Below are 26,753 nucleotides of genomic sequence, written 5' to 3' on the forward strand. Positions count from 1 at the left end.
GTGCTCGCTGAGGAAACCTGGGCACGGGGAGGCTGCAGAGCTTATCCAAAAAGGATGAGATGGAGATTAAGTAAGGCACGATGTCAGCAAGGCTTCAGAACAGAAGCAAACAAACAGTGCAGAACTTTGACATCCCTTTAAAATTCTTTTTGAAAGCCTCTGCCAACTTGCAATCATTGCAGACATGAAAATATTGGAGGACAACAAAATGTAATGGCGTGCTCTTCTTGTTTTCTTTTAACTACATCCGCTTTGAGATCGTGTTTTATTGCTCTCAAAGGGGAACATCAGCAAAGGAGAGATTTTTGGAGGCTTAACCAAGTATTGAGCTTGAACGTAGATGGCGATTCTACACGAGAAGTAATGCTTTCTGAAAGCAGAGGTTCTCCAGGAGAAAAGCACAGAAGCGATGAAATTGAGGATTAATGGATGGAGGGAAAGCTGCTGCCGGATAAACAGAGCAATAAGCTCAGAACTTGAGAATCACTGAGCGGTGTTCTGCGTAAAGATGAGCGTGGGACAATCTGAATGAAGTTTGGTGTTTGGAAGAGTGAGATGAGGGCGGTTTTATTAATGCTCAACGCTGCAGGGAGCTGGATTAGATTTTAGTATCAACGCGTTTAATGTCTTCAAATGCTGCTTAGATGAGTAAAAAAAACCACCAGAAAACACAACATTGCGTTTGTCCGTCGTCAGGATTAAGGGATAAAGAGCTCTGATGGTTAGTGCAGAATTGCATAAAGTGTCTCTGGTACATATACTGTATAAGAGGCATAAAAGAGAGGGAAGTGCTGCAGTGCCTGAAGTTGACTGCATCTTTTCCTGCAATTAAGAACATGCATCGAATACATTGTGCTTCATCGTGAGTGTGGAGATGGATGCAGAGCTGGGCTGTGTGCTGCCTGCCCAGCAAAGCTCCGTGTCGCCATCGCACACGCTCAGGCAGAGTTAATTGAACTCACCTCTGTTGTTTTTATTGCCGTTATGAGTCAGCTGCGGTGTGATGTGTGGTTGTGCACAGATGTGCTCTGCTGACAGCTCTTGACCACAATTTCATGTGACCTGAGAGCGTGTATTTGCCTCTGGTGTGCTTTCTGCATTTCAGCACCAATTCTTTACTTGCAGGAACGTTAAGGCAGCGGTAGGCATTGGTCTTTAGGCTGATTGTCTTTGAAGTAACATCTAGAACTTGTTTTAACAAACACCTGCAAATTCTGTTTGTAATGGTTGACTTGGAATTTTGTCGTTCCATCTATGGGAGAAGGTTTTCCCTTATTTCTACCAATTTAGAGCCATTAGTCGAGGTGTTTTTATGTGTGATTATGTATACATTGCACTGTGGAATTGTGGATTTGGGGGTACAGCCTCAGTGTAAGCCCCTTGGCCTTTTCCATGCAATGGTGACAGAATGGCTCCGTCCCATGGGCCACAGAGCTCAGATCTTGCCTTTTTTTGCCCCTTGGCAATCCTAGATTGATTAAAGTTGGAAAAGACCTCCATGATCCATACGAACCCTGTTATTTTTGGAGGTGAGAAGTGCAAAAGCCTGCCAGTGGGAGGTCAGGAGAAACCACTGCCATGGGGTTGCCATGCAGAGGCTGAGGAGCATGGTCTGCTCTGAACAGGAAGGAATCTGTGGGTAATTCTGCATTGATGCTTCAGGATTTGTATATCAGGAAAATAGAGTGGGTCAAAACCAGGCTGAAATGCCATAGCAGCTGCTCTGCATCTTTGCAGTCATCCTGTGGAATAACGCAGTGCTTCCTGAATTGCAGCATCAGTTTTTCTGCTCCAGACACACGCAGTTCCCCCTCTCCCATAGTTTATAACAACAAACGTATTTCTGTCTTTTCTCCTCCTTCCACAACTTGTATCAGTGCCACGTGCCTCCAGCAGACAGAGGAAAGGAAGAGGGTTAGCACAGTAGATGGAGGAATTAGATCAGAAGCTGGTGGGAGAAAAGATCAAATGGTTTATTTGTTAATGAACATTGGCAGCTGAAAGCTCTGGCACTTGGAATCATTTAGTTGGCACAGCAAATGGGGCTCCTTCCAGCCCAGGTCTTCCTCATTAGCAGCACTGACTGTGCTCAGCAGGTGAAACACGTGTGTGGATGTGCTTCTGTTGGTACACTGAGTCACTGGGGACGTGGTGATGGGCAGACTGGGATGTCCAGTGCCAGCAGAATGGGTGTTTTTAAATGTAGCATCTCAGTATTACTTTTTATTTCTGATCAAGCAGTCTGTCTCTTGCAGTCTGTGTCAGAGTGGGTTTCCAAATAGTGCATGACAGCCCTCCTGTATTTCTGGGGCTCCAGGACTGGAACATAGGCAAAGTTATTGAATAAATAAATAAAAGGCATAGGAAGCAGGTTGGGCTGATGAAGGTGATGGGTTTGGGTTGGGTTTGTTGGTTTTTTTTCCCTTTTTGAAGAAAAACAGAGGCCCTGGGCTGTTACCTGTTCTTTTAGTTGTCATTCACTTGCATTTAACTTCTGTTTTAAGTGTATTGTCAGCTAAATAACAGTGCTGCTGACAGAACTATCAAGTTTTCTTCCTCTGCTCAGCCTCTGTGATTATGGTACCCATCCACCCATACCTGCTGCAGCTGCTGATGGAAAAGGAAGGGTGGAAGATGGCCAGTGTCTGCCTGCAAGCTGTGATCTTTATCCTGGAAAAGTAATTCTGGGTTTTTTGTTTAGTTGGTTCCTTCTCTGACCCTTTTTGTGTCCAGATTCAGATGATTTTCTGAGACTCCTTTTTGTCTCAGCCTTTCCTGCAGCAGGGACTCTGGCAGTTTTGCAGTTCTCCATTTGTTTTGCACGGAGAAGGCAGGCGATGCTTCACTGCTGTTCTGATTCTTTCTCCCCCTGCACATAGAGTTAATTGAAGGTAGCTGGGATATTTTGATATGGCCTTCTATGCCAGACTGTACCTTACTTCCTTCATTCTGTAGTAACACTAATCTACAAATAACAAATTGACTGCATCCTGTATCAAGCTATTTAAAAAACAAATACCAGGGAAAGAAATCTGTGTTGCGATTTTTGTCTCACAGTTACATGCAGTGCAGGCACTCTGTCTGGTTCTGCCTATTGACTTCAGCATCAAATGGATCTGAACAACAAGCTTCTGTTTATCTGTACTTTTGGAACTTGCTTTGTCAGTTCTGAGCACTTTTTATTTTCTTTTTTCCTTTTGAAATGCTTGACCTTAGCACACATTACTCAACATGGAGCAGCTTCTGTCAGTGTCAATACGACACTTAAAAAACTGCTTTGGAGGAGGTGCTGGAAGTTTTGGAGGTTAATATTACTGGCCTTAATGCCAGTTTTAGATAATCAGCCTTAATTTTTCTCCCAACAAGGATGAGATGGAGATGAAGTAAGGCACGATGTCAGCCAGGCTTCAGAACAGAAGCGAATAAAACAAACAGTGCAGAACTTTGTCATCCCTTTAAAATTCTTTTTGAAAGCCTCTGCCAACTCGCAGTCATTGCAGACATGAAAATATTGGAGGACAACAAAATGTAATGGTGTGCTCTTGTTTTCTTTAACTACATCCACTTTGAGATCGTGTTTTATTGCAAAATTAATTCTTTGTTTCTTAGTTAAGCGTTTAAGTGGCAACTGAGCTTTCAGTTTTCCATTAGAAGAACCACTTTATTTTTTCTCCCAGCACTATAATTTTAATGTTACCACAAAATTGACTTTCTCTTGAATGAGAAATCGTACAACTTGGTTACAGGTCATTACGCTCTGAGTGAGAACAGTTCTGGTCAAGAACATCAGGAAGTATTTGTGTGGTTGTAGAAATGAGCACAGGTTTAGCACTGGGACAACTTTGGGCATCTTATGGCGGATGTTATAGGATCAAAGGATGGCCTGAGTTGAAAAGGACCGCAGTGATCACCCAGTTCCAACCCTCTGTTGTGCATAGGGTCACCAACCAGCAGCCCAGGCTGACCAGAGCCACATCCAGCCTGGCCTTGAATGCCTGCAGGGATGGGCATCCACAGCCTCCTTGTCTTCTGCCACCACTGCAGAAGTTCTGAACGTGGCAGTTTTTCTGGGGTGAGTACAAACAGGAGGGGAGCAGCTGTTCACATAGGACAAGGGGGAATGGTTTTAAACTGAGAGACAGGGGAGGTTTAGGTTGGATATTAGGAGGAAGTTTTTCACTCAGAGGGTGGTGAGGCACTGGAGCAGGTTGCCCAAGGAGGGCACAGAGGAGGTTTTGTGCCTTCCTTGCATCCTCACCATTCCTGGGAATAGGTTCTGCAGCACAGCACTGACTGTTTTGTTCACCTTTTGCAAGAAAGTGACAGGAGAAGGGCTGCTGTGTGGCTGTGAGATGGCACACAAATGGAAAGAGAGTGCAGGATGGGTTTCTGTGCAGGCTGCATCACACTCTGAGCACACAGCCCATGCAGCAGCTTTCTTTTCTGAGCTGAAATAAATACGAGTATGCGTTGGGATTTTTTTTAACACAACTGTGTCAAGAAACCAAGAGATAGCAGCTTATGAATGACAATGCTGCTTTGGACTTAATGCCAGGATCAGCTGCCTGGTTTAGAGTGAGCTCGAGATATTGGTGTCTGATCTTATAAATGGATTAAAGTCACACAGCCGCCGTGCCTCTTTATGAGTCCTGCAGCACAATAGCAGGTAGGTATAATCCATACATTAATGTGCATTGCAGCCACCTTGCAAGGACTGCATTGTACAAACAAACACTGCAAGCCCCTCAGAAACCAAAGCAGTTTATCTGAGCAGTCCTGTGTGTCTCCTTGCTTCAGACCCGTGCTGTGAGCCCAGGTTTGATTCTTCCTTCATTGATGCAGCAGGTAGAGAAAGCAGCTCTGTTACTCGTGCTATTAAATGCTTGCTAGTGGCTGCAAACACTTTCCTTTGAAATGTGTTGGTATGGTTCCGTTGCAAGCTCTGAAAGTTCATTTCAATCTGTGCCTGTGCTGATGAGGTTCCTGGAGGTGAGGCTGGGCTTCTGGTAATTGTTTTAGTTCAGCCTTGCAAAATATTGCTTGCCCGAGGTGAGTAATATTTTTTGATGGGTAAGTAAAAGATCATCAGTCACCGTCACAGCCTGGGACAGGCAACCAATTTTTATCTGAAATGGGAAGTTTTCAAAGCTGTTCCAGAAGCAGGATTAGCTGTGCCTTGTGAGAACTCATTACGGTTTTTTTTCCCTCCTGTTTAAATTGCAGTTCAGTTCTCCACTAATGTCATAAGAATGAATGACAGATATAATGGCTGTTACCTAACTATGCTGAATTTTACAGGAAGAGGGGTGCTCACAGCTCTGAATCCTGGCTTGCTGGAGTGCATATATATTGCACTGAATGAAATGCCCAGCTTTGCTTGGTTTCCCATTCTGTTTCAGGGAGGAAGGGTGATTTGTAAGTTGTTTATTCCCAGAACAGCACAATATCAAATACTTTCCTGATGCCAGCTGCTTCCTGAATGGAATTTCACCTCCTACTGTATGGAGGCTTAGCCAGAAGGGCTGTGAACCTGAGATTGTTTTTTGCTTGATTTACAGCCTTTGGGTTTATTACATCGTTGTGTTTCTCACATTTTACCCTCATATAAAGACACCAAAATCCTCAGTCAAGCTGGACAGCATGTGAAATGGAATTTCTGTTGAAATATTTCTCTTCCCATTAGATCTGATGGTGTATAGGGAAACATAATGAACCCCAATTGACTCATTCAGCCTCCATGCTTTTATTTGTTTGTATGAACTTGTGCCTTTTTTCCCGTATTCTTTTTTTTTTCCCCTCCCAACGAAGGCAAGATGGATGTTAAAAGCTGCAGCTGGTTTTCTGCAGTAACGATGAAGCAGTTTCCCAAGGCTGCACTGAGGTTCAGTAACAGAAACGAGATCAAAACCTGAGTATTTCGGGCTTCCTTTTCCTGCAGGTTTCAAATCTGAAGATAAAGCACAGAGGTCTGGGTGGTAGCATATTAATTATGAGCCGTTTTCTCTGCCAGTCGTTTATCATTTCATACATCTGAATCTCCAGCTTGGGTCTGGGTGACTCATCATCGCTTTGCTGTATCTTCTAATAAAATTTCTGAGTCTTATCATGTTAAAAATGAAAAGCAGTCGCAAATAGGGACAAATCAGCAACGTTTGTGCTCGACTGTGGCTCTTCAGAATGCTTCAAGTTAGTTTCTGCTGCCTTTCTAATTGCACAGTTTGCTTCCTTTTATTGGGCTATCTTGGTTTTATTGTAGATTGTACTGGTAGGGAGCCCTATAAGAACGGTGATTTCTTCATTGCATTTTTCTAGGGCTTTTAATAGATTTATAAAGCACAGGAGATGGAAAAGGCCCGTTATCGTGTTGGGTCTTCTCCAGATAGCCAAGATTGTTTCATGTATTTTACTTCTTGACAGCAGTTTAATTACTTCTGCGGTTTAATTACGTTTGCCCAAGCTCTGTCCAAGCACTTTCCAAACCCCCTTCCCTAAAGGGAGCCCTGCAGACAGCCTTGGTATTGCACCTTCTTTATTTTTAAAGCCTGAGCACAAACAATAACAAAAAGTGATGGTTTTGCCCTTGCTGGAGTTGAAGCACGGCCTCAGACAGGTGCTTCTAGATGGACGAGGGCACATTTGAGATTAATGCCTCTGGCTGCAGTCATTGCATGGCACCCAGCCTGAGCTTTGGGCTGGGGGCAGCATTGGGGTTCTGTTTGCATCACCACGGTCACCAGGCAGCACCTGGTGGTTCCATTGAAACCAATGGCAGTTGGGCTGGATGCTGCAGCTCAGCCTTGCTTTGGTGGCTCCCGTTTGCACTGCTGTGGCTCAGCCTGAGCAGAACATGTGCTGCTCTGCTGCATGGGCAGGATTGTAAGTAGTTGGGTACATGCATTTGGGGGAAAAAAAGCAAATACTGCAGGGATTAGACCGTGCTATGCAAAGATATCTCGAAATGCAATCTACATACATCTGTCCTGATTTTGACCTAAATAAGATCATCATACTGAGCTGTCATGCTTGAATTAGAGCTGCAGGAATGCTCAGGCACTATCAATTACTCGTATCAGGTCTGTGGTTTTGCCTTTGGCTGCAGTAAATTCACACTTAGCTTGCAGATGGATGGTTTAGCATGTGGAAGACATCACAGCAGAGTGAAGTTCACCTGCCCCAGTGTAAGCACCCAGCAGTTAAACCGTGCCCCAGCCTTGTCACTGCACTCCAGTGCTTAAGGCGAGAAGCAACCTGCCAAAGGCAGATCAAGCAAATTGTTCTTGGACGATGCCTGACCTTATAACTCATCTAAGAGCTGAGAGCAGAGCAGTCCAGCTCAGATGTGGGAATCCAGAAGCCAGAGCAAAGAGCCCCATCCGTGCGTGGTTTTGACCCATTTCCATAGGAGTGCAGCTCAGCTCGTGCCTTCAGCTTTGTGCTTAACATCAGTGGCTTTGCTCACACTGGAAAAGTTAGCAGTCCTGCCAGCTCAAGAGAAGGCTGTGAGTCTTTCTCGTTTGTTTTTAGGCAAGCAGTTACGTTTGCAGATTGAAAATATTCAGGGGACGTTTAAAGGGCAGCAGCATACAGTTAACGTATGGTCAGTGTTTGTTCAGTGCCTTCTGCAGTAATGTTTGAGTAATTGGGAAGTGGGGGCTCATACAGCTGTGGCTTACAGTCAGTTCTTCTAATGGAGCCCATTAGATCATATGCTGGGACACGAAGGCAGTGCGTGGGCAAAAAGCATTTTAAGAGCATTGTAGAATTTCTAGCATGGAACCTAAGCATTGTTGCAATACAGAGAAACGTAGCAACAAATGCTGCTGCTTCACAAGCTGTACTGACTTGTTGCAGTGGATATGATGCATGTGTTTATGTGTATTTATGATTCTGCAGTTTTAAATCCTGGTACTGCTGTTACCCAGAGCTTAGCTCCTGCTGAATCCAGAGAATGCAGGATTTATTCTTTGATTATTATTATTTTTCTTTTCTCCAAATCCTAGTTTTCTTTCTTAAAATTCAATAAAGAGCCCAAAGACTAAGCAGAAAGATGGAACAGAATGTCCTGGAGAGCACCATCAGCATCCCGACAGCAGACCACGATTTGCTGAGTGCCTTAGACTGGAAAGACGGCATTGGTACCTTACCCAGTAGCAGCATACAAGTAAGAATCCAAAGAAACAGTAAACCAGCAGCCACTGTGCCTCAGGCACTGCAACAGTATTGACCTGATGTTCTCTAGCCTGCAAGTAAAAGTTGTGCAGAGCAAACAGTTTGTTTCAGACCGCGGTTTGTTTCAAACTCTACAAGCAAGCGGTGGCATTTCAGTGATGCTTCTGAAAGCCTGGTGGTATTCCCTTCCCCCTTCTCATTTGTTGCTCGATTAATTTCTAAAGGTAGGAATATTTTAAATAATTAAATGATGGAAGTTCTGGGGTCTGATCTTCCTAATTCTCAATCTTGTCCAGGCAAGAAGTCCCCTTAATTCAGCCCAAAATGGGAGAACCTTTTTTTATGAGTGAATATTTATGGGGCTGGGCCTTGAGTTTCTTTTCACACCAGTGGTTATTTTTGACAGCTTTTTACAGCTGCCTCTGTCTGATATACTCACGATGGTGACTCCAGTACAGCTCTCCTATAAATCACAACCGAGATCTGATGGCCACAAACATGATGTACTGTCGCAGAGGGGGGAAGGAGGTGACTCGACTGTTTCCCAAATTACCTTTAGCTGTTATTTCAGTTTGATTGCACTTCTGGTGGCTGAAAGTGAATGCATAAAATTGTCCTTAAGGCGTCAAGATCTGAATCTGGGGGGAAAAAAAAATCAATTTCTAGAGGTAAATTGGAATTGAAGGAACGTGAGAGCTCTGAAAAAAACATATTGTTGGTCATCAGGCATTCTAAATCAGGTCCACCACCTCCTGATGATGCTGACGTCTCTCCCTTCCCAAAGCCAGTAATGCAGAGAAGTCCCTCCATGGGCTGCCAGTAGAGAACCAGCAAAGCACCACACTGCTTACTTGGGTTAAAGAAAACAAGTAATACAGCATTATTTTATGTTAGATGATGGAGGGTAAGAGCACTGAATGCCACGGCCAGTGAGCGCAGTAGAAGTGTTTAGCTGGAACATAACTGGCTGCACAGGAAGCTGCTTCATTCTTAAGATGCCAAACACTTTTTTTTCCTCCAAAAATGTGAAGCACTTCATTTTCCTGTTGTATTCCAGTTCTGGCATACACAATGAAACGCATTTTTCCTGAATTCCTTCTTTAAAAGTTCTCAGGAAGGGCAGATTATTTCTGAAGGGTTCACGTCGGTTTCAAACTAACAAATGTGCTGCGTTGAGCTCCTCTGAATGTGCAGTGGAGGATGCAGTCCTGATAGAAGCACAGCTGTGTGCTTCCAGAAGTGAAGGGTGAGCAGTATGGCCTTGAAGAGTGGGGGTTGGCTCCATGGGGCAGCCTGTCCTCTGCAGCACATCAGGGACTGTTAATAATATGGCATTGTTTTTTGTAACAGTCTTTTGCTTCTGGGGGCTTGGAGTGGGATTCATCAGTTGATAAGGCTGCAGGTACACTGAGGAATTCTTAAAGGAAGGGATAGCAGCCCTCTGTCCTCCCTGGCTTGGGGTGAATCAGAGCTGTTGATTTGTATGCAAGAATATCTACCCCAGAGACTGATCTGCTGATACAGAATGATGTTGGCGTCCTTCCCCACCTCCAGTTGGGAGCTCTGCTGCTTAATGGCACAGAGATCTGGGGATGCTCCTTCTGCCCACCTTCTGCTCGTTGTGCTGAGCTGTCCTCATCAGCGATGGCACCGGACTGCTGAGATGCTGTGCTGTGCTGGCAGTGAGGACAGGTGATAGGTTTCTTCTCTTAAGCTGGCCGGTCTGCAGGAAATGCAGAGTTCTTACCTTAGAATGATTATTTCTTTGTAGTGAGCCATTTCTTGCTGAAATAAAAATGATGCTCGGTCTCTGGGAGAATGCAGAGGAAGAGGTTTGCGCTTGGTGGAAGCAAGTCCAGCATCTTTGAAGCTCTAAGAAATAGAGCTTTGAGATCAAAAGCGGGCAGGGGGAGGAAGAGTATTTGGGATGAGGCTTTGATAGGGTGCTGGGGGTGGGATCAGAGACCAGGAAGCGTGCAGCGGTAGAGGCAGAATGGTGCTCCTTGATGAGGAGCCCTGCTTCAGAGGTGACAAAATGCTTTTAGACTGAGTTTGCCGGTTTTGAGTGAAGAACGGATGGCTGTGAAAAGATTTCAAACTAATAAAGGGCTTTGAGAAGAAGCTTTGGAGCAGAGCTTGCAAATGGAACCCACCTTTGACTTGCCTCTTTCATTCTTGAGCTCAGTAGCTCTGTGCTGCAGGCAGTGAAGAAGGTCAAGGAGTGACTGGAGCTATTTGCTCATCAGAAAGGAGGTTTTATATGTATATATATTATATATACATACTAAAAAAAAATATATATATATATATATATATATATATATTTTACAATGTGCCTGGCAGGGTTTTTGTGCTTTGCACCCTTTTGCTCCTGGCCTGTTGCAGGTTGGGCGCATCCTGGTTATTTGGGATGCACGCGAGGAGAAGAGCTGCTCATTATCTCTTCATGTCTTCTGTTGTCCAGCAGCACTGCCTTTGCATCTCCCCTCGTCCCTCTGCTCTTATGGGAAGCTCTTGTTGCCCAGTTGTGCCCCCAGCCCCTGCAGCTCACTGCATCGTGTTGCTCCAAGGTCTGCGTTCCCCATTGCAATGGCACTTTTAGTTGGGTGATTCCTGCCTGCCTGGAGATCTGGGGGAATTTGCTGTAAATGTCATTGTGCTTTGCTAGGTTTGAACCATCAGAACAGAGGTTTGCAGTAAATTGGTTTTCTGCAGGAGTTTATTCTGGTGCTTTTGTCATAAGTCTGGCTTTTAAAAGGGGGAAACATCCAAAGCAGGTAGAATTAACCTGGCTTCCTTTGGCAATGAAATGCACTGCTGGGATTTTTGGGAGCCTGTTGCTGGCATTTTGAGGAAGTTACTTGGTGTTTCTTGTTTTTATCATTAGTTATTTTTACTGCTTTTGTACGTCACATACAGCCATTTCTTTTTGTCTCATACCTCACTGCTTCTCAGGGAATCCTATTCCTTCCTCTTCCCTTTCCTAACTTATTTGCTGCTGCTCATTCACCTGCTTTCTTCTGTTACCTGCAGTACTTTTTAAATGAGTTTGGAATGCTAGAAATCATTACTGAAGTAGAAGCAGGAAAAGCAGAAGCCTTAGAAACTCTTTCAGCCTCAGCAATAAATGCCAGTCCAGCCAGCTTTGCTCCTGCTGCTATCAACGCTCCCGCTGCCTTTAGCACTGCTTTGGAAGGTGAGCTTTTGGCTGTGAGATAGAATATACAGTTTGTGAAAAAGCTTCTAGAAACAGAACTGAAATGCGTGTTTCAGCAGCGCTGTGCTCCCTGACACAGCATGTGCTGTGAGTCACTGTCTATTTTGAATATATTAGAAGTATTTAATGTGAATGTAATTGCTGCACAGTCATAACAGTACCTGGCTCCTGCATTGTGCTCTCCTATGTGGAAGGTAAGTGTGGTTATAGAAATGATGTGGGCTGGGTTTGTCAGCTTGGTCAAACATCCCACTGCCACCGAGTTTAAGCTTAAATCCTCAGGTGATGCTGAGAAGATGGAGGCCCTTCTTTCCAGGGCAGCAGATCGTCAGTGGCATCAACATTTGTCCTTCGTGTGGGTGATGTCCTTGTCATGACAGCTGTTAGTTAGGTCTGTGTTTGTCTTAAACTGCACTGTTTGATGCACTAGTACAGATTGCCTTCATTGACCACCCCTGGGGGCAATGAGAGCTTCCAGTGTCATTCCTCCACCTGCGTGTGGAATGTGAGTGGGTGACATAGTGCTGTGCTAACTGGGATTCGTGTCCCTTAATTAGTCAATCCCTATTGTGTTAGCTTTGCTAGAACTCCTAGAGAGTTCAGTCTAACCTGACTCCTGCTATAGATATGTTAGCTGCTACAGTTTCAACATTTCCAAGGCTGCTGCAATCTGAATTAGGGGAAATAGAGTTCTAACAAGGCAATCTAAGCATGTTACAGACATGCATCAACGTAATGATCAACAAATATCTCAGATTGGTCTTTGCAGACCTCTTCTTGTTTTCCAGAAACCAACAACACAAAATCAAACACTTCTATGCCAACCTCTCAGCTTTTTCATTCCACGCCTCTCGGTTAAGCTGGGCCGTCTCCCTCACCTCAAACCCTTGTTTCCTATGACCAAATTACTCACTGTTTTGGCAGGGCTACCTTGTGAATGTGCCAAAGCAATCCAGTGCTGGATCACTGGTCAAGGCAGGGCTGCATCCCTGAAATCATGCACACCCATGGAGGGAATTTCTTCTGTAGGAAGAGCACTCTCCTCTTGTTGCTTGCCTGGACAAGTTTCTACCAGCTGGCTTTCCCCACTATTGTCATGGAACTATTTCCTTTCTCTGGTACGAGGGCTTTGTACCCATTTTCCCTGCTGTGTCTCTCATCTCAGGACTCACCATAAGCTCTGTAGGTTCCCTTAAGGCATTCTGTTGTGCTCCTGCTGTCTGGCTGTAGTCTTCCTCGCCTGCCAATGCTGAGGCAGCAGCAAGCCATCAGGCAAAGAGCCAGCTCATCTCTGGTCACCTCAGCACCAAGAATTCTTCCTTTTAATCTGCCAGTGTGACTCTTTGGGCAGAACTCTTCAAACACTGTTGGCCTTGCGCGTTTCAAGTTAGAGGGTTACAAAGAATAAAGAACTGGGAATCGTGTCCTGGTTATAGCCTTGAGATTGCATTCTTAATACTTCGACACAGGGATAGAGCTTCTCCAAAATTAAAATATTACAGATAAAAGTAGTTTGTCTTTAATGAGGTGGTACGCTCTATTTGTATACTGATAATTACTTCCCTCCCAATGCATTCTGAGGTTCACTTAATGAGAGCTTGTAAAGGACTTTGACAGAACTCCGTGCATGAAAGTGTTTCAGATGCATGGTTTTAACAATTTCCTTTAATAATGTTCTTTTTCTCTGTTCCTGTAGTGCCCAAAGACGACGTGCCCTGTTCCGATTTCCCGACTTGCAAGCAAATGGATTGCTTTGAGAATGGGAAGTTTTGTGCTCAAACAGGCTCACAGCATCACAGGGACAGGTAAATGGACCTCGTTCTGCCAAAGAGGTACAGAGGCAGTGGGGATACCACAAGAATACTGCCGAGCTTTTAATGTGATTTTGTTTTCAATTTTGAACGTTTAGTGATACCAAAGAAATTCCAGATGGTTGCAGAAACAGGGGAAGTGGTAGAAATCTTAATGCCAGCATTGGCTGTCAGGTAAACGAGGCTGACAGACCTGTGAAACGGCTCAGAAGAAAGAGAAGATTGCTTTTGGAGTCTGAGGATGATGAGGAAAATGCGTATGAGGAAGAGGTAAATGAGGCTGCCTGTCTTTTCTTTAGGAGAAGTGTAAAGAGCATGTACATGCTGTGGCTTACATCTCCCTGCATGGTGACAGCTGAACCAAGGGAGGTTGTTTTGTACCCATGAGAACAGTCTGGGTCACTGCTCAGCTCTGAAGTGAGAGGAGTCACTGTTGGTGAACAGCTCACGTGAAGCCCAGATTTCACACTGTCATTGAACGTGGTTCTGCTTACAGCCGTGTGCACTGAGCACCTTTCCCAGTAATTAAAATACATGCCCCCAAAATATTATGCCTAATTGCAGTCAAGGAATGCTATGTGATGCTGAGGGCTGGTGTCCAGATTTCTGTTTATTGTGTCTTTGGGTGCACATCCACTAAACCACTAGAAGCAGGTATTAATGGCATATGAACAGTACTTCAGTTGTGATGTGATCTTAACTTTCATTAAGCATTGTACTCCTTTTAGGGGCCTTTCTTTGTGTGATTCTGCTCTCTGCTACCGTGCATGTAATTTCAGGCCTGAACCATTATATCTGTACTTGTTATTGCACTTGTTTTTCTAATGCAGAGCCACTGGAGTAGGTGCTTGTTGGTAATGCAAACTGCAATTTCTGATCTCATGAACAGTTTAACTCATTGCTTAGCTTTCTGTTTGATGTGCCTAAGAGATTTGAAAGTACACACACTGCAGAAGTACTTGACTTCTGTCTCTTCCTTTTCTCCTCTTCATCATTTGAAATGGTCCCTCTGTTTCGTCTGGGGCGTGTTTTGGGAGGCAGCTTTGCATTTCACATGTTGCCCTTTGGGGTTCACTCTGAGGAATAACAACCCTGGGTGAATTCACATGGGTTTGAAAACTTCATACAGCTATGAACGGCAGTTTGGCTCCAAGCGTGACGCAAGGAAACCTGGTTTGGGGTGTTCATCTATGATGGTAATTACTTGAAGCTTCTGCTTCTGAACTACAGGGCTTTGTAAGTGCTTTGTTGGTTTTTCCCCTATCCATTCCCTGGCATAGATGGACATAAGAACATCAGAAAGCCAAAGGAAAATGGAGCATTGCAGTAAGGTTGCTTACATGAGCAGTAAATCCTGCATTGCAGAAAGCAAATCCTTAATTTCCTGATGGAGACTGTGGGCCTCTGCTGCTCTTCATTGGCCATATTTAAATGAACTTTAGTACCACGTGGAATAACTTGTGAAGCATTTTGGGATGCTGCAGGATCAAAGTGATGTGTGTAACAGACCCTACTAACATTCTTGCAGGGTTATTCAAAGGGAAATGATGCTAGCTAATACTCCTGTTAGATCCATGTAACATCCTTATTGTACATGCATTGTGAGATGATCAAAGAGGGAGGAAACAACAATATTGCTAAACTTGTTTTTAACATATCTGTGTCTAGGAGAAGAATAAATCAAATAATATGAAAAGCCGCAGAAACAGTAAACCAATAAAACAAGGTGAGCTAAGCTCATAGTCTCTTTTCTTTAATGTTTATAGATGATTATTTTTTTTACTAGCTATTATAAAATGAATAGTAGTAAACGGAAGAGGACAGTAGAGCTCATTCCACATTCAGAGTAGCTTGTGAGGCACATAACCCTCTTACCACAGTCAGTCTCCTGAAACGTATTAGCAGGAATATACGAGGTTTGCCTGCATGGTGGGCACAGCACAGAGGATCTGGAAGGAGACAGCCCGGATGCAAAGCTTGCTGAAGCCGATAAGAATCTTTTCTCCATTGACTTTAGAGAGCTTCAGAGCCACACACAGCAAATGCCCAGCAGCAAATGAGTTGTAAACAACGTGGGATTGATTATAGACCTTGGGATACATTTGTTACCTACCTTAAAGGAGCTAGCTTGTGTAAACTGGGGGGAGATTTTTAATATGCACTCAAAGCATAATTCTGTGTGGACAGCCATGGTCCTACTAGAATGAATCCAAGCACATGCCACGTTGTCTTCATCATCTGTGTACTGACAGCTGCCTCTCCAGTAGGTGCACTGTGCCATTAGCAGGCTATAAACACATATATTCATGTACTGTATATTAAAAAAAATGGAGTGAACACAAATTCACTTGCTTTTTCATTTGTTTTGTTGGAGGTTGACATCAGGTGCAGTTACACATTCCCATTTGTGCTGTCCTTTAGTTCCTACCCGGTCCCTTATTTCTCTGTAAAATATCAGGAGAAGGAATTATTTCCCACAGTTTTACACTGTTACATCTCTGTCACAATATTACCACGACAGCTCTCTGCGGGCAGCTTGCCAGCAATCCGGGGGGCCACAACTTCTTTGACCTGTGATGCCATCGATTTTGGTTAATGAGAAACGAGCGCGGTTTGTCCTGCTGCTGGAATTTGTACGTTTCCTCAGAAAGTTGGGTCACACTGCCTCCTCAGGGGCACAGCAAGGCACAGCACTGCTGTGCATGTGGCTGGGCTGAACTCGCAGCTGCCTCCTCTAAGAGTAATTCAGCACTGGAGCAGTCAGGAGATGCTCCAGGTCCTCTAAAACGTTACTTGCAGGAATGGGAGGAGAAAGAGAAGAGAGGGCAGAACGGGAAGCACCTGAGAGAAACATTCATTTTTGTTTCTGTTTTTGATTGCTCAGCTGTTCCTGCAAAGAAGAAGGTGTGGAACTGGATTTCCTACTTAGAAGAGGAACGGATGCCGGCTGCTCCCCTCAAGCTGTTCAGAGAGGTTGGAAGCTTTTTTCAGGCAATCTCACACAATCACTGACTCCGTGGAAGCAGAACTGCAGACTATCCTCAAACCAGCAGTTGGGTTTATTAGCTGTTTTGGTGCAAGCAGGCAGTAAAACCCAGTTGTTTCCAGCTCTGAGGTGCTGTGGAAACTGACATCCACCCTGAGAGCCTCATCCAAAAGCAGCACTTTAAAAAATAGGGATTGAATCCCACTCCCAAATAAACAGTGGCTGTTTCAGTCTGCTTTGGGTAGCTCCGAATAGGTCGGTTGTTAGGCAACCTCTAAGTAATGCTGGAGAGGAACAGTTTAATGTCTTCCATATGTCCTGTGTTTCATCCATGGCTGTACAGCAGCCTTCCTGTGTAGAGAACTGTAAGTCAAGTCGTGAATGTTAGAGATAAAATACAAGGGAGGGTGGAAGTTGTGGAAGATCCGCTGAAACTGAGAGAATATGGCTATTAATTTAGGCATGGTGAAGCTGCTTCTGCATTCCAGAGCTCCAGCCTGAATTAGGAGTTCAACTCTGAGTGAATCCTCTAAAGTCAAGGGCTGTTTGCAGCCTGCAGGGTGAGGTGAGAAGGAAAGTCTGGTACTCCATTGGATCCAGTAAGCTATTTGCAATTCTGGTTACAATTCTTCAGCCTGTACAATACTCCAAATGTTTAATTTGGATTAAGTTTGCAAATAAATGAAAACCACAAACGTTTTCTGGAATGGCTGTGTGAATGGGCTCCAGATTAAACATGCTTTATCCCTTCTGCTGTTTGAAGATGAGAAGTTACCTTTTGGGAAAATCCATCCTGCTGACCTCGTGCTGACACAGGCAGAATGATTGGAGCTTTCCTCTCTATTTGTTTCTGCCAGCCCTCTTACACTGGGCTATGCAGGGAGATCTTTTGTGTTTGAATAGAGCTCATTTCTGTGTCTGCTGAAAGATTTGTTCCCTGTTAAATGCAACAGACTCGTGGTTCAATGTTTTTCAGAGGCGAATTGGGATAACAAGTGAACCTGAAATACGGTGAACGTGCTGTTACTGATCTCTGTACCTGTGCTTGTCTGTTAAAGCTATCATTTAGGGATGGAATTTGCCACTCGGAGCTGTAAATTCAAACCCTGAGGTGTATCTGATGACTGCTGTGCAATGGCTTTTTCTCTTCAGGAATTAAAAAGTTTCTCCTTTCTTTCCTCCCTTTCACAGTCTCAGTCATTCCCACAAGGCCGGAATGGATTTAAAGTTGGAATGAAATTAGAAGGGCTGGATCCTGAGCACCCCTCTCGATTCTGTGTTCTTACAGTGGCAGAGGTAGGTGATATTCCTATCTTTGATTCCAAAAATCCTGTTTACATTTATGGTATTTCTGTTCAAGTAAAAAGCGGAAAGATAAGCATATTATTTTAGTTCATTAATGATTAGGAGGATTTCAGATACTGAATGTGAAGTGATTAAGAATCTGTATGTGAAACCCGACTGTCAGATTTGTGCAGCTGTAACTCATAATGGTAACACACCTATTCATTCCATAAAATGAATGAATGTGAACAAAGGCAATGTGTTTAGGCCCTAAGACTTACTAAATATTGGCAAGCTGAAATGCTTTTATGCTTCTTCAACACGTTTCATGGAATTGAGCTGGGATGGACGTAAGTCCTGCTGGATTTGCATTCAGGATGTTGCAGCACAGGATGTACATTGTGTGCAATATGAGGGCACTGCAGTTGCACTGGCCATCACCAACAGTTTGAAGCGAAGAAGGAGGAGCGTGGAAAGTGGGAGATGGAGATGAGGGAAAATAAAACCAGATCTTAGATAGAAATCCAAGTCCAGGAGGAGCATTTTATGAGTGTTTTTCTTTGTGTGTGACCACGTGTGATAATCAGAACTCCCCTGCTCACAGGTACAAGGATACAGAATGCGATTGCATTTTGACGGCTATCCGGAGTGCTATGACTTCTGGGTTAATGCTGATTCCTCAGACATCCATCCTGTTGGCTGGTGTGAAAAAACGAGTCATAAGCTGCTCCCTCCTAAAGGTATGAATGTAATACAGCAGTGTACAAGAAGGCATAAATCGTACTGAGAGCTCTTTGTCCTGGCTGCGTGTGTTCTGATGTTCCCAAAGAGTGAAGTTGTTAATTGGATTAGAAACCCCTGGATGAGCATGTAAAGCAAGGAGTTTCATTAGGGTTCACAACTTTCTTTCCTACATTCCATTCCCTGGAATCGTTTGAAGGTTGAGTTCAATGATTGGACATTGTACTGAAAGAGAGAGGGGTGTTTCAGCTGAGATGCATCACCCCTGAAGATTGTAAAAGAGCAGTTATCATGCAGAGTTCATATCCTTCCGAGGTAATTTCCATTTCTGAAAAAGCAATCTGAACCTAACAGGGCTGTGTACAGCAATCTTTTTATCTCTCTTTCTAGGTTTCAAGGAGGGAGAATTTAATTGGACTTCCTATCTGAAGAACTGCAAAGCTCAAGCAGCTCCAAAAAGCCTTTTTAAGACCCTCAGCACTGTAAGTGGTTATATGGAATACAAGGTGTTTTCACACAGGTCTGATGCTAAGCAAGTTTTGACCAGAATATTTACGTGTTTTTCATATGCTCATGTCAGAGGCCACAGAGCAGTCAGATCCAAGCTGTTTCCTGCTGTGATTTATACGTAAGATGGGAAACTAGTACAATTTTTCTTCCTTCCCATAGTCACTGGCTGTCCAGACAGAGAATTTCTATTTCCCTTCTTCCTTAGTACTGGAGGAAAAGATTTACTCCACCATTTCTTAAATATATTGCAATGGACTGTTTTGCTGTGTCCCTACAGTCGAGATATTTGTGTCACTTTCGTCTAATTTAATCATTTCTGAAATAATTTCTGGTTTCCAGCAGCATGCTCATGTGCACCCTGGGATTCATTACGAGGCAATGGATCTTGAGTATTTTTCATCCTTCACCCCCCGTTGTTTTCTTTCTGGTTGTTAGCCTCAGTTTCTGTATAACACAGTTGCCCGTTTTGTGGTACTCTGATGACACAAAGTCCCCAATCCCATGGATTCAGTGCTCCTGATGGACAGAGCACTGACTGCAGAGGGATCTGGACTTAACCATACAGCTCTGCTTGTGAAGACTCTCTATTTTTTCTACCAGTAGCACAGGACTTGCAGTGCTCATGCTAAGCCTTAGCCAATACTTAGCAGCACAAGCCTGTGCATCATAGCCTTTCAATTTGCATTGAAATACCTGCAGGTTCAGGCTGCACAGCCCTTCTTTAAAAAGTGCCAATTACTGCCAAAACACGTGGAAGTCTAGTCTGTAGACCTCTTGCTAATGGCCTGAGTTTTGGTCTGTGGGGTTTGGGGTTATGACCTGCAACTAACAACTTTACAGCAGTACTTTAAATGGCCTAACCTGGGCTATGCCTGATTTCTCTTTCCTGCTGTCCTGTTCCTTAGCCTGTCACGCCATCTGGTTTTCGTCTGGGAATGAAACTAGAGGCAGTGGACAAGAAGCATCCATCTCTGATGTGCGTTGCAACCATCAGTGACATGGTGGATAACCGCCTGCTGATTCATTTTGATAACTGGGATGAGACTTACGACTACTGGTACACAGCATCTTTTTCTGTTCTGTGTCTGCAAGCATTACTGCAGTTTATTTCGCTCTTTCACTGAGAGAGAGGTCTAATATTTGAAACGTAGTCACCAGAGTCAGGATCTTAAATCAGTTTTCAAATATCTGAGTAATTTGGGGGGCTATTACAAAGTGGCATAGTAGTTTCTCTTTCTGTTTGATGACTTTAGTTGGTTCAGTGCAGAATCAGTGGGACTAGCTTGAACTGCCACTGCAGTGTTCAGGGCAATGCAGCTGTTGACTGGGAGTCAGGCTCGTGTTATCCTTTGGAGAACTAAAGAAAGAATAAGCTGCTCCACTGGTGACAAACCCTTCTGATTGGTGTCATCCTCTAGAACTAGTAATGGAAGTTGGCAAGCTTACATTTGGAAGCAGTACTGAAATCAGTAAAAATCTTCCCAATTGCTTCAGCAGAGTTTGGTTAAGGCACTTTGAAAATAAAAGTGATTGCCAGCATGTAAGCTTTTAAGTCCTGACCTGCACTGCAGTTCTTCTGCATCTGGGAATCTCAATCCCTGCCCTGCATGCTGGGGCCAGGTAAAATATTAATCTAGGAAACATACTCTCTCTTTGGCCTGTGATTTCCAGCCCACATGAATGGAGAAACTTTCTTTGAGTTTGCCTATGAAAGCAACACAAGGCACGTGCTTATCTACGTAGCGCTGACTTGATCGGTGCTCTGTATTTTCTCCCCCACCTCCTTTTATTTGCTTTGTTTTGTTCTTCAGAATAGGTGCCAAGGTGGTTTTTTCTTTCTTTGCCAAAAAGGTATCATCCAGAACCTTGTAGCACTGCTGTTTCTATTTGCAGAATGTTAGATCGAGTTCCTTTACCATTTTAGTCTGTGAAGCTTTGTTTCCGTGTCTTGTTTTGTTTGGAATTTGAACATTTTAATAGGAAACACAAGCAAACAAAGCTTCAAAGTAGCATTTGACTCGAAAACACAGTTTGTGACTAAAGGGGCTGTCTCAAATAGACCCATCCCCTCCTTCAGGGCCTCAGAGTGTCTATATTTGCAATAAAATTGGGAACCAGGCAGACCACCAACAGGTTTCGGTTGGAAACAATGGCTCATGTGCAATTCTTGTTAGGACATTTGAAGTCATTGCCCCTTCTTGCACAGTAATTGTGTTTCAGTTAGGGACAAGTGTTTGGTTTTTCTTTCCCTTGCTTCCTTTGTATTTTAACTCGGATGATTTGTGTCCAGGCTGAGCTGTGGTTTGTGTGGTCTGTGTGGGGGTGGGAGCTCTTTTATTGGTGTTGCTGTATTTTAAAGCAGCAGACGTCTTCTGGAGCAGCTTGAATACCTTGATAGCTTAGGTGTATAAATTCTAACAAGGCAGTGCTTGTCTTTTACATCATGATCACACCCACTGAAAGCATCTGCTACCATAGCAAAGGCGTATCAGAGAGCATTTGAAATTCTGCTTTTCTTTCTGATTTAAAATTGACTTGTGCCAACTTCTTCTCTTTGATTCAGGTGTGAATCTAGCAGCCCATATATTCGTCCTGTTGGCTACTGCCAAGAAACTGGAACCCCACTGACAACACCACCTGGTATGTTGAAAGTGAGACATTTCCTCCCTCAGCCAAAAAACCTGCAGGCTTTATCTTCCACATAATTATATGTTTGCAAGTTACAGATTGACTCTTTTCTTTGCTGATTGAACAGAGTTATTGTTCATACTTTTTGCCACTGTAGTTTGTTTTACAGCTCTTTCAAGCAAAGGAACAAAGTTTGGTAATTTGCAATTGAGTTTTATTTCAGAAGGAAAGAAATTAGAGCTATTTTCAGAATTTCCTCCAAAGCGAGCAGGAAAAAGAGGAATCGGTGTCATGATTTTATAGATGATGAGGGAATTTCTGAAAATGAAGGAGCAACTGAAGCCACATCTCTTTCTGCTTCATTGGAATTCAGTCAATGTAGAGAATGTGGGCAAATGAAAAAGGACAGAGCCTGCAGGAAAATGAGTGCTGTTTTCAGGGCTGTGGAAGTTCTCATTTGTCTTAAAAATAATAGTAATTAAAAAATCATGTCTGCTGTTAGCTGGATTGACAGCCTTGGAGGAAGAAATTCTGTGATTACTTACAGCATATCAAGTTTAGTGAAGTGGGTACCACTACAAGCTGCCTTTGCAGTGGAAGAATTAGCCTTTGTGCCTTTTACTGCAGATGTTAGAGGGGTTTTGGGCTCCTCAGCAGCACCACATCTGTTCCTGCTTCTGCAGTGTGCACCGAGGCTGTGGCATACAGCTCCACTACTCACAACACAATTGCCTGTGCCCCTGAGAGAATCTGCAGTCAATTCTCATTTCTCTGCTAAAAGATTTATGTGCAGCAATTTGCAGTCTGTCCTATGCAATTAGTGATTGGACCCTCCTGCCTAAAGGGAACGATATTGAGGCTAAAAAATACTGAAATGGGAAGAAGAAAAAAAGGTAAAGCACTTTCTTAAATGTCATTTGAGAGTTGCTGGTGAAGAGAGAAGCACAGCCATGTGGGTACCTGGGTAGGTAGGTAATGGTGATGGAGCTTTCACATCCAGACTGCTAATTCTACTCAGCTATGGATGAATAGGTGGGAAGAGACAAGAAGTTTCTACAGACAGCCAAGCACTCACACACAGCATGGTTAATAGAACAGGAGATGAATTTAGTGATGTCACTGCACATCACAGAATCCTCTGACTAGCTGCTCTTAATTGCCAGCTTTCACAACAGAATAAGAATGGATTAAGCTGTACAGAAAAAAAAAACTCTTCAGGTTTTTCAGATTGGGGTTAAAATTTTGTGCAGAAGCTTGGGAAACTTGCAGTGCTGTTGTGTGCTATAAGTAGTGTGCATGAATAAACAGATCACTTTCCAATGCCATGCATTTTTAAGTGCTCCATTAACATCATAGCCATATGTTGCATAGCAACTTTTCTGTTGTTTGTAAGAATAATTGTGGGGTTCTCTTACTTACATGTTAATTCTGCATGTTTTTCAGGATACAAGGATCCCAAAGCCTTCTCATGGGAGAAATATTTGGTAGAGACCAACTCTCAGGCAGCCCCAGCAAGAGCATTCAAGCTGGTTGGTGAATCTCTTTGATTTTCCTAGCTCAGGAGAGAAAGGGAAACATTATTTTGCCTTTCTTTCTAGATGCTTTATTTTGTGACAGTTCACCATGACTGTGCCAAGAGGATGAAAGTGTGTTTTCTACTTTGAGTCTGAGATTAAAATTGTCTGTGCTGCTAAAACAAAACAAAATCTTGGTACTTCTAGGAAGGAGCCATCTGTGCCCTCTGCAGGAATAAGCATACCACCAGGTGACAGAGCATCTCTGCCAAACTCCTGGGTGGAATGAGACCCATCCTGCAGGCTAAATCTGAAGATAGATCTCTCAACTGTAGGAACATGGGCATCATTTCCTTACAGTGCGTTTATCTGGGAGCTCACTGTGAGCAGAAACAAAACAAAAGATTGTAGAATAACAACTGAAATAAATTCCAAAGTTTGGGTGTTTTTTTTTCTTTTTCCCTTGGCAGCATCTTCCATGCTGATTCATCTTATTAAATCTTGCAGTGTGTTTAAGAAGTTTTTCTGTGCTGTTGTGACATTTCCCTTGGTTTCTTCTTATAAAGTTAGACTTGCAGGTTAATACCACCTTCCCTCCCTTATACTGTGTTGGCAAGCTCTTTGAGGCTGAAGAGGATAAAGCAATCAAGGTGGCTCCAGATAAGGGAGGTAAAAATCCAGCCAAAGAAAGTTGATAATTGCTAGATTTCAGCAGGCATTCATTTGAAGATGCTGTAGGCTGCATGGTGGGTGTCATGGAAAGAGGCTGTTTTGCCTCTTTGGAGAGCTGTAGGGCCACAGCATGAGACCTGCAGTGTAGTTGATCTCCATAACATCCCTTGGATTTAGATTTTCCACAGTTGGACAGGCTGCATCTCAGTCGTGGAGCGCAGCGCGTGAATCATAAAGTCACAACAGAGCTGGAAAACAGGAGCCTGCAGAATACAAGAGAGAAGGAATGAGGCAGCCAGTCTTCTTCTTGACAGAGAAACAATAGAAATGGTGTTGTAGAGACAAATGTTTTGGAAAGATAATAAAACTGGTTGTGACAGTGGAAACAGTGAAGTGCAACCTACTTAGAGATGCCAGTCTGAAGTCCTCAGTAATCTGTCATTCCAGCACTGCTTCCTCAGATTTTCAGAATCCAAAGAGTGTTGAGAAATGTCACCTGAAGATCACAGGGCTTTTGCACAGTACATGGGGCCTTTTTCATGTGGATACTCCCTCTTCTGGATTCTTCTGAAATGAAGCATCTTCCAAGGGGGAATGCAGCCACCTCGTCTGACTCTTCCTGTTTTATATCCATTTCTGAAGCTATTGCTTTGTTCCTTCAGATGCCTGGCTGAGAGAGGATGGTAGACTGACTTTCATGAAACTCAGGAGTATAAATTAGCATCCAAGTCTGTTTTTTGAAATAGAAACAGAAAAAAAAGTGAAAGCAGACACTTGATACAGCAGCCGCTAATAGAACTCTTCCAAGATTGCATCTTGTTACTTTTCTGGCTTGATTGGTCTGAAGTGCAAATACATGGCAGAGTTATTGATTTTATTATTATTATTACTATTTTTCCAGCTAGCAATTACAGGAAATCAGTATATAAAAATATGAGTTGAGAGGCAGAACTGGTGTTTCTCACTAAATTAGTTTTTAACAGTTTTCAAGAGCTAATATACGTTGTGTGGAGACACTGATCATTAGCACATGCAGCAAATCTTGTGTCTGGGTTTCTGCCTTGTCTGTCCAAAGACACAACAGGAGACAACCGTTGTCAGCATCACTATTTTAACTTACTGTCTTGGTCTGTCAGTTTATAAACATTCAAAAGCCATTGCAAAAAGGTAGCAGCCCTTCAGCAAGGCTCAATTAGCCTCACTGATCTCCTGGGCAGCATTTTGTTCTAGCACTCCAGCTCCTTCCTCAAGAAACTCAGACGGTGTTGGCTGTCTCAGTAAGAATCTCTTAAAACTAGAAGCAGTGTAGGCTGTCTGCCTTCTGCTCTACCAGCTGGCTGAAAGACTTGCATCCAGTTCAAAAGACCAAAGAGAAACTTGAGGTTTGGAGTGGGAAGAAAGAAGGATGCCCCAAAACACCAGGTTACAGGTAGGACAGAGCCACAGGGTCAGAGGAGAAAATTTGCATTGCACTGAAACGAAACCAGGTGTGTTTCCCAGCACATGCACCAAACAAAGGTAATTAATATCCAGAGGCTGAGGCAGTGGTGGCTGCATGTGATGCTGGGAAGGATGTCACGTTGTGTGGCAGAGGGAGATGTCCCACAGCAGTGTGCTTCAGGTGTCTGACAGCAGCAAGCTGGCTGGTGTCCTTGTGTGGTGAGGGGTAATCTCTGCTGTGTTGAGCAGTTTTCCTGTCAGGCTGCTCAGTCTGTTTGTCAGTGGAGTTTGTGGTCGGATTTGGGCTTTTTGGTTCTGTCAGAGAGGAGCTCTCTGCCTGAGATGCTGCTCTGCTCTGGGAAGCTCAGGCTTCTCTTCGAGTGCTTTTGGGCTGCTGACAAATGGACAGCTTATTTCCTTAGAAAACTCTGATTTTAACCTCTGCAATAGTCTGCCAGAGGAGATGGGGGCAAAACTGCAAAAGCACTTGAATGGTAGATAAAAAACTAAGTGCATTTTATCCAGAGAAGGTGACTAGTTGCAGCTGCCTTCACTTCTTACTGTTCTGTTTACAACCTTATCTTACAGCGTCCTGCTCACGGATTTCAAGTGAATATGAAGTTGGAGGCTGTAGACAAAAGAAATCCCATCTTGATAAGAGTGGCAACCATAACTGACAGAGATGACCATCGGATTAAGGTATGACCTTGCTTTGAAGGGCAGAGCCCTGGTGCTAAGGAATGCAGTGATAGGCAGTACAGAAAAAAATACCCATTTCATGTGAGGAGCAGCAAACAAATGCTTTGCAGGCCATCTAGCCGACAGGAGTGTCCAGCTGGAAATGATTTCTGTTGTTTTGTCCCATTGAAATCTAACAGAATTGCCTGGCATTGTTAGTTATTGTTTTACTGTAACTGTTTTGAAATAAGATTTGACAGAACGGTTTTCCATCTGCGAGCTGCACAAACGAAGGTAGCAGTAACCTTCTGCTGGTGGGAAGCTACCTGAATTTATTTATTTTTTTCCTAAGGGAAATCCAAAAGCAAGTTAAATCCTGGCCCTTTTAGGAGGTGGCTTTATGCACCAGAATGAATTTGTTGCATAGGTGCAATGTAACTGCTTGTTTTCACATTAATATGCTGCCAGGAGAGTCTCTTGTGCTTTTGTTTATGAGAAATTAAATATCAGTTGGCTGAGGTGTAAGCTGTGCTGATGGGGGCTTCTTGGCTACAGGAGTCCTTTCTAAAGGATGCTTCCATGGGCAGGAGGGGCATTTGCTTTCCCTTGCTGGTTTGATTCCCAATCTCATCACTGTGGTTGTAAGCAAAAGCCGAGTTTTGCCGGAGTCTAGAAGCAAGATGTTCAGTTCATACCTCTGTTTGAAACTTTGCCTTACTAACAGCCCAACAGCCTTTAAATAGCAGTGGTCCTTAGTCTCTGTTTGCCTAACCTGGATCCAAACCAGCTATTACTCATGCCTTCATCCAGCAGAAAATTCTCGTTTCTTCACTGCAAAACGTGCCAAGTTGGTGGTGTTTTGGGATTTGTAGCAAATAAGATAATTAAAACACCAGTTATGTTTGCATAGATTTAGACTTGAATGGGGAGCCCCAGGGCACCCCATGGTCTGTGCTTTCTTGCAGACCCTGTGATTTGACTGTGTCACCAGAACGTGGTGCTTCTGTAAAAGGTAGACAGAGGGGACAGGAAAACAAATTGAACACAAAGGATGGTTGTGCTTGACTGAAAGATTGAGTGAATCAGCTCCAAGCTGAGCAAGG

At 43.6% G+C, this 26,753-nt stretch overlaps 1 protein-coding gene across 1 annotated transcript in view; it reads left to right on the top strand.

Annotated features, from left to right (window-relative positions):
• Positions 1-26,753, top strand: part of LOC122168489 (lethal(3)malignant brain tumor-like protein 4) — a 43,977-nt gene that overhangs the window by 929 nt on the left and 16,295 nt on the right. The window contains exons 3-13 of the mRNA XM_042833853.1: positions 13,083-13,191; positions 13,296-13,467; positions 14,866-14,923; positions 16,082-16,170; positions 17,375-17,479; positions 18,072-18,207; positions 18,599-18,690; positions 19,624-19,775; positions 21,282-21,358; positions 22,790-22,875; positions 25,561-25,671. Coding sequence (XP_042689787.1) covers positions 13,083-13,191; positions 13,296-13,467; positions 14,866-14,923; positions 16,082-16,170; positions 17,375-17,479; positions 18,072-18,207; positions 18,599-18,690; positions 19,624-19,775; positions 21,282-21,358; positions 22,790-22,875; positions 25,561-25,671 — 1,187 coding nt within the window. The remainder of the gene's footprint in view (positions 1-13,082; positions 13,192-13,295; positions 13,468-14,865; positions 14,924-16,081; positions 16,171-17,374; positions 17,480-18,071; positions 18,208-18,598; positions 18,691-19,623; positions 19,776-21,281; positions 21,359-22,789; positions 22,876-25,560; positions 25,672-26,753) is intronic.

Source organism: Centrocercus urophasianus, unplaced genomic scaffold, assembly GCF_019232065.1.
Source record: "Centrocercus urophasianus isolate 14NV4802_14NV808 unplaced genomic scaffold, USGS_Curo_1.0 seq_43, whole genome shotgun sequence".
Lineage (NCBI taxonomy): Eukaryota > Metazoa > Chordata > Aves > Galliformes > Phasianidae > Centrocercus > Centrocercus urophasianus.